Source organism: Ostrea edulis, chromosome 5, assembly GCF_947568905.1.
Source record: "Ostrea edulis chromosome 5, xbOstEdul1.1, whole genome shotgun sequence".
NCBI lineage: Eukaryota > Metazoa > Mollusca > Bivalvia > Ostreida > Ostreidae > Ostrea > Ostrea edulis.
The window spans coordinates 3,254,475-3,262,275 of record NC_079168.1 but is presented as its reverse complement, the minus strand read 5'-3'; the positions used below and the strand labels follow the sequence as shown (position 1 = coordinate 3,262,275).

Below are 7,801 nucleotides of genomic sequence, written 5' to 3'. Positions count from 1 at the left end.
ACCCCATCTTTTACTTTATCCATTGAGATCGCCTCATCTGTAAATCTTCTGTTTATTTGCCTCAGTAAATCTAACAAATTTACTCTTGTACCATCATTCAGATGTCGAACCCTTTCCAATAACAAACTGGCCAGATGATTACGGTATGCGGATTTTCCTGTCAAGAACATAAATTTCCATTATAAATATACAAAGAATGTTAGAAAATATCTCATTCTTGAAGGAAATTTTTTTAAAGGAAGGTCGTCTTCTGGTAGATTTTCTACATCCACATAAAAGTCTTGCACTAATAATGTGGCTCAACATGCTTGGTAAAATTTATTCTCAATTCAAATGAAATCAATTTCTTCTTATCAATATCAGATATTATGATAATGTATGAATATAATAATAGTGAGCGAAGCACCCATTGCAAAGCAACATGGCGAGCTCGCTCCCATGATTACACAATTGAGTCATGTGATTTGTTCTTCATCAGCTGAAAAATGATGAGTTTTACCTGTAATGCTTCTGGATAAATCTCGCCATCACTACAGTATATTTCATGGACAACCCCATAGATAAAACAAATAGTACCATAAATGTTTTTTAAATTTCAAACAAGCTTTCTCATACCTTCTGAAAAATTGTTGAGTGTGGCAGAAAACAGCAAAACAATCAATCAATCAAATACCTTCGTATGTTTTGTTATGGAAAATATTGCTTGGTTTGAAAGAAAAACAATCACAGCTAATAATGACGTCATAATGCACTGTTTACATCGACCACATTATATTTTTTATATAGACTCTTTGAAAAACGGGGGTGCTTTTTGTGTGGAGACGTTGACAGAGCTGATGGTGAATAAAATGCAGTGTGGAAAGTGTTTCTGTCAGATTCATTTAGTGACTCTAAGAATAGACCCAGCACAGTTTAACAAATTGAAATTTAGAAAGTGTGGGTGTAACAATGCATTGTGACAAACAGGCACTGATGGCCATAGGTCATTTGAAAGACACAAGTTGAGTTATTTGAGAACATGTCAAGAACACTTGCTACAGACCTGACGGTGAGGCAAACATGGTAACACAGTGTGGTATTGAAGGTGGACTGCAGTGTAAATGGTTAGTACTGCTCTCTGTTAAAAAATAAATCATCTTCATAAATATGTATTTTTAGTGGCCATACCCTATTGTTGCTAATTTGACCTTAACCTTGACATTTGTCTTTGAACATTATTTGACATAGATCTTTGACCTTGCCCTTTTAATTCCTGAATTTTGATCTAAATAGTACAAAAAAGATTACACTTGTTGAATATGTTGAAACAGTATTTCTGTCAATATAACCATTTATATTGGGATTAATATCAGCTAGCTGACAAGGAACCTCATTATCAGTCACAAACTGAACTTTTATGAAGTCGTGGGAATCTCTATATATATATATCTAAATCGCCATTCTCTGAACTTTTATGAGGTATTGGAAATCTCCATATCTAAATCACCATTCTCTGAACTTTTATGAGGTCGTGGAAACCTCTTTATCTAAATTGCCATTCTCTGAACTTTTATGAAGTCGTGGAAATCTATATATCTAAATGTCTGACCTGAAACCTGGGTGAGTGCCTCTGATGTCTGATACTCCTGGGCTGGATCATCGACAACCTGAATCGATACACCTTGATCTTCATCCTCATAACCCTCACGACTTCTACAGGCCTATTGATGAAAAGAATAAGTTATACAGAGCAATGGTCAGATGGAGGAACATAATTAGTCATCTACCAGTGAAACTGGAACCAAAGAGGTCAGTAGGATTCCTCTCCGCCTGTCTGACCGTCAGTCAATCACCCTCAGTCTTCCTCTGACGGTCAGTCAATCACCCTCAGTCTTCCTCTGACCATCAGTCAATCACCCTCAGTTTTCTTCTGTTAGTTTTGTTATCATACTTTGAAGTATCTATATGAACAACTATACTAGATCAATTGATATGTATTTAAGTTATAACCCTTTCCTTAAAATGTATACATTATTATTACAATATGTATATATGTTATATACATTTATATGATTTATGCACACTGTCACATCTCTATGCTAGCATTCTATGCATACATTTGTATAAATTATGTGCATGCATAATTGTATAATTTATGATAATTATTTGTATTAACCATTTATAGCATTTGATTTTTTTCTCTTTATGATCTTCCCTTCTAAAGCTCGAATAAAAGCTAACCTAGAATGTTTTTGTATAATAAACGGTCTATAATGGGACATGCATTAGTTAATACCAGTCACACAGTTTATAGTACCTGAACTAGGACGAACTTGTTCACTTGACTCAACTCCTTGTCCAGAGGTTCAAATAATATCTCCCGAGTTGGCACATCCTCATCATAAAAACACAGCTCATGCATATACATGTCCTCTTTTCTAGTCTCTGCTCCATGTGTTGAAACAAACACAGCGAAATGTTGATATCCTTTAGATTGCACATGCTCTATGGCTGCAATGTTAACAAGTGAGAAAGATCTAATTAAAAGATACATTTAATTTTTGAAAATTCATGAAGGCATGTGACCTTGACCTTTCACCTTAAAATCAATAAAAGGTCTTTTCTGTGTTATAAATTTAAAGATGCATCACCTCGAGTGTCCATTTGGAAAAAATTAACAGCTGGTTGAAATTGGAAAAAATATACTTAACAATTTGTAAATGAATTCAAATAAGAGCTCTTTCTTCATTTGAAAGGCACAAAATAAGATTTATTAGCTTATTTTACACTAAGCCATTGAATCTTTATTTTTCTGTCTATTGCAAAAATAAATCTTAATACAGTCAAATCTCGTTTTCTCGAACTCAATGGGGCTGAGAAAAATGTCGAGATATCTGAGGATTCAAGATATTGACGAGGGTAAAACAGTCTATACGAAAGTTTTTTGGACCACACAGGACATTCGGTCCTGTGTAATCAATGAACACACCGGACCGAACCAAATTTTGTCAGACCGAAAAACCTAATGTAAAAAAGAGAAACACGTGAAAATGCAAAACCAAGGAAATCTTATTTATTATACTAGTAATACTATACCAGGGATCCTTCCCGCATAATACTCTAGACGGTCCATGCGGTTTAATCACATTCATTTACGTATTTGGATTTGTGTGATATTTTTTACTTATAACAAACATTTAATTGACTCCGTGTCAAAATAATAAAGCTTAAAACCGAATACTGAGACATCGGACATTCCGGTCCGGTGTAAAAAATGACACATCGGACCTGAGGCACTGCACATCGGTCAGGTCCGACGGTCCGATGTCTTTCGCATAGACTGGGTAAAATACTTTCAAGAATAAGTGCATGGTTGGGACTTCCGAATCACTTCGACATATCCATGGTATTCGAGATATCGAAGTTGAACTGTTATAAATATATTTACTGATATCTATTCATCATCTTATGTGATCTTTTTTTATGAAACTGAGAAAAACATACATTTTTCCTGTTGGGAATCGGGCTAAAAAAGACCCCCCATAACTCCTTAAAAAACTGGCAAAATATGAATTTCTGACCTTTGGCATTTAACCTCAAAATCAATAAAGGCCTTCAGTTCTTCAAGTCATTGTATGAAATCTCATTACAAATGTTTACGGACTTTCTAGAAATAAACGTGTGATATACAGGCAAATTGAAGCCAGATGAACAGACCTAAATTATATCCCCTGCTTTTTATTAAAAAATTGGGGGACAATAAACTAGTGATGAGACAATTGTTGCCGATGATCGATTGTCACTTCATTTTTGTTCAGATTTTATTTTCTGCTTGTCACACCTGGAAAAAAAAAGGTACCCCCCCCCCCAAAATACAAGCAAACAAAATGGTGGTAGAAGTGAAGGACAGTAATAACGACATTCAACAGTCAAATAAAGGTGTCTGTCTTGGATATCTTTGAGACAATGTGATCATTATAAATAAATCCCATTACATGATATTTTGAATTATTTACCTGTGTGTTGCGTTTCACTCCCTTGAGAGAGAGCGGGCAAACATGTGGGCTTCCCACTCTCGTATGTCAACCATATTTCATAAAAGAATAATAAGTCAGGACAAAAAGTTCAATCAACGAAATTTATTTACACTGTGCACAATACGGTGGAAAAATGGATTATCCTAAAAATCACACAATTCACTGAAATGTCACTCCCTCCCGTAATGCCCAACAATATGTTGTGCCATAAAATACTCAACCCGCCAGCTACTTGTACTTTGAATAAATATATATTAATTCCCATGCAATTATAACATCCCTAAATATCTTAATGTACTTATAATGAAATCTTAACTTCCATAGATATTCCCATTGGGTTTCCCATGAATGGGCCTCCCACTATATTATGGGTCTCCCACAGGGGTTCGTCTGCAACTCAATAATATTATAACCAATTCAATATAATTACCCATCTGCTCTGCCTTTCGTCCATCATTTTCCCAATTTTATGGAAGCTGTATATATAAATTGCTTAGGTCAGTGTCCCATCTCAGTTGAATGGGTTGTGGGGTCCAGACAACTAGAATCGGCTTATATTTATACCATTAAGGTACCCCTTGGTAACCTCAGTCAACCAATCGTTGACCCGAGTCGGCCCTGCGACACTTCCGGTATATACAACTGGGTAAAATGCACGCAGACAAGATAGCTAATGGAAAACTGCTGATATTGAAGTAAAATGGCAGTGTAACCATTATAAAATGGCAAGTACAAGTAGCTACTATCGTAATACTTCGATAAAAATATAGACATGGAAACATTCAAAGATGAAATGTGATAAATGACAGGCCATGTGCTCTAGAGCTCGGGATCGGGCCGAATCAATACGGAACCCGATTCTAAACATATAAAATGAATATAAGCTAGCATTTCATACCAATTGATTAACACGATATAATGCTGGACAGAATACATCATGTAATAAACTGACGACAATAATCGTGTGAGCTGCGAGTGATCTGAATATATATGAAGTGAAGAACCGAATTTCGTAACATGTGAACAAAAGAAACAAAGAAAAATTCAAATGTTCAATGTTGTTTCCATATGTTTAATGATTCTCTATTTTGTGGGAGAAAAAAAAAACCCGCTTAAAATAAAATGACAACTCTGATTATAATCGATTATTTGATTACATCTGTCCGATTATTACCGACAATCGATATGGTTTTTGTTCCAATCGCCCATCACTACAATGAACAAGGGAAAACGGAGAAAGTTATTTAAAGTCTTGAAATGATAGATGTTGTCAAGGATTAGTCTGATTTATCTGACGTTTTCCTGGCATTTTTATGATTTTGATATTTACCATGCCAGGAAAACGTTAGAACCAGCCCCATTACGTAAACTGGAAATTTCGCTGCCTCCAGCTGGAGGTGGCATTCTCGGGCAGATTTCAAATATCAAAAACATAAAAAAGCCAGGAAAACATCTGATATTTCGGACTAGTCAAGGATATATGTTCCTTCAGAGGGAAAAGAAAAATATAATTTAAGTATTTAAAGTTATAAAATTAAATAAATCATTTTCTTTGATCTGCACTTTTATTACTATGATTACAACTTATTGAATAAATTTATGCCTAGTTTTTTTTTTTCACTTAAAATAAACATAGGTTTTATGAAAATGAATTTGCTTTCCCTTTACTTTACATAAAATTCATAAAGTAAATGTAGCTTTGTTTTGAAGGAACACATCTATTTCATTTTCTGAGGGACATTTCAACGATATAGTTTTAATATAATCTATAAAAGATGAGCACCCCGGAGGAGGGGGTCTGCGTACATTTTACTTATTTCGATTCTTATGGGGGAGGGACTGAGGGTGTCTGACACAGTCAAAATATCAGTTAACTACACGGCTACAGGCTAAGCACATAGCAAGACATGAAACAGATTTAAGAAGAAAAAATGAAGCCTAAAATTGCAAGACGAAAACTTCACCTTTCCCCAGTTCTCTCTGGAAGCGACTTTTGGTAACATAAACTGAAGGCACATCTCCACTTACGTCGTCATCCTCGATCTCGGTCACTAAATTGGTTTCAAATCCAAGTCGTTTGAAAGCTGCCAATGAATTTGTTTGATCAGAAATGCTATCTTTTCTGTCGACCTCATTCTGAAAATACTTCACGTTAACAATTAAGGCATACCCTATGAAACTTGTTGGTTCTGTCATTTCAGGAATTTGGTTTAAAATTACGGTGCTAGGAATCTCCGCTATACCCCCAAAAAACCGCTATACACAAAAAAAGTACACTATACCCAATACTGCGATCACATACCCAGGGAATCCTCTTAGATGGGTTGAGAAATGGTTATCTGGAAAAAATGGTACACTGAATTGGTACTGTTACCGTTATACAGCCAATTCATAGAAAAATCCAATACATCCGGCGCCATTGCTTGTGACGTATTATAAGGTATACCACGCCCGATCAAATTAAAGACGATGATGTCGACGATGATGTAGTTTAAATGTTGGTGGGTTTTTTTTTTAAAGTTTATAAATTCAAATATATGTATATTTTTTTTTAAATTTTTTAATGTAAGTTGATGCCCAATCACCCGTCATTTTGTCACCAAAATGATTTCAATGGATTTTTTTATTTTTTTATTTTTTTTTTATTAAATATCATTAATTTAACACCAGTATTTAATTCTTTCAAACACTTTTTAATCTCAAAAGCAGGCATGAGTATGTAATTTAAGTGATTAAATAATTTTCATGCAAGACAAGATTTCTTCCTTACAAATTGTTTACACTATAAGCTATGTATATTGCTTATTTAGGGGGGGGGGGGGGGGGGGGGGGGGGGGGGCATGCACCACAGGTTATACAAGGAATTAATTATAACAATGAAAATAAATAACAATCATTCAGAGGGAATACATATAAAACTGTAATCAAATCAGTATAATTATAGTTTAGTAAGTACAGTATGCAAGTATAAAAAAAACATGTACATGCAGGCTCCTTTAACGTAGTATTTGTTTTCTCTCTCTCTTTTTTTTTTTTATTAGTACATACCTATTCCATTTAGAAATTCAATGAGAATTTTTAAAAGAAATGGTTGCCATAACTGGAAATTAACAAATATTTATCCATTGATATGTAAACATAATATACAGTACTAGGTCATAAGTAAGTTCCCAAAGAAAATGTTCACTATATATTTAATACAAAACCATATACTTTTAAACAATTTTTCTGAACGCATTTCTTCATCAATTTTGATGAAATAAAAAGCACTGATCTCAGAAGTATTCACAGTAGCATCTAATAATTTAAGAATAAATATATGACAATATATTGTAAAGATATGACGATTTTAACACGAATCTTAATTTGAGAGTATATACTCTTTATATAAGTATGTGTAATTTTTTTTTGGGGGGGGGGGGGGGGAGAGAGAGAGAGTGTAAGAGAAGATTTTGAAAAAAAGATAGATTTGCATTAAATATATAGAGAAAATTCTCTTTGTGAACTTACTTATGGCCAACTACTGTAGTAAGGAATACCGTTATGTACAGAAATGAAACGTACGTTAAAAGCCAGAGCAGGTATTTTATATTTCATTATCAGTGATATATAAAAGGTACGCATAACAACATTATGTGAGATTTTTTGATGAAGTTAGATAGCATGAATGAGTTAAAAAACAAGAAGTTCTATTGTGTATTTTTCAAGTTGGTAAATCGCAGAGCTCCAGATAAGGTGCGTATCAGCGTAAATACTCATTAAATTTTACCAAATACGCATTTAAG

At 34.1% G+C, this 7,801-nt stretch overlaps 1 protein-coding gene across 1 annotated transcript in view; it reads right to left on the bottom strand.

Annotated features, from left to right (window-relative positions):
* Positions 1-6,273, bottom strand: part of LOC125649003 (uncharacterized) — a 6,624-nt gene extending 351 nt beyond the window's left edge. The window contains exons 1-5 of the mRNA XM_056167038.1: positions 5,981-6,273; positions 2,297-2,490; positions 1,589-1,700; positions 1,043-1,117; positions 1-157 (exon numbers count right to left, since the gene is read on the bottom strand). The exon at positions 1-157 is cut by the window's left edge and continues 351 nt beyond it. Coding sequence (XP_056023013.1) covers positions 1-157; positions 1,043-1,117; positions 1,589-1,700; positions 2,297-2,490; positions 5,981-6,212 — 770 coding nt within the window. The 5' untranslated portion in view covers positions 6,213-6,273. The remainder of the gene's footprint in view (positions 158-1,042; positions 1,118-1,588; positions 1,701-2,296; positions 2,491-5,980) is intronic.
* Positions 6,274-7,801: the final 1,528 nt, after the last annotated feature.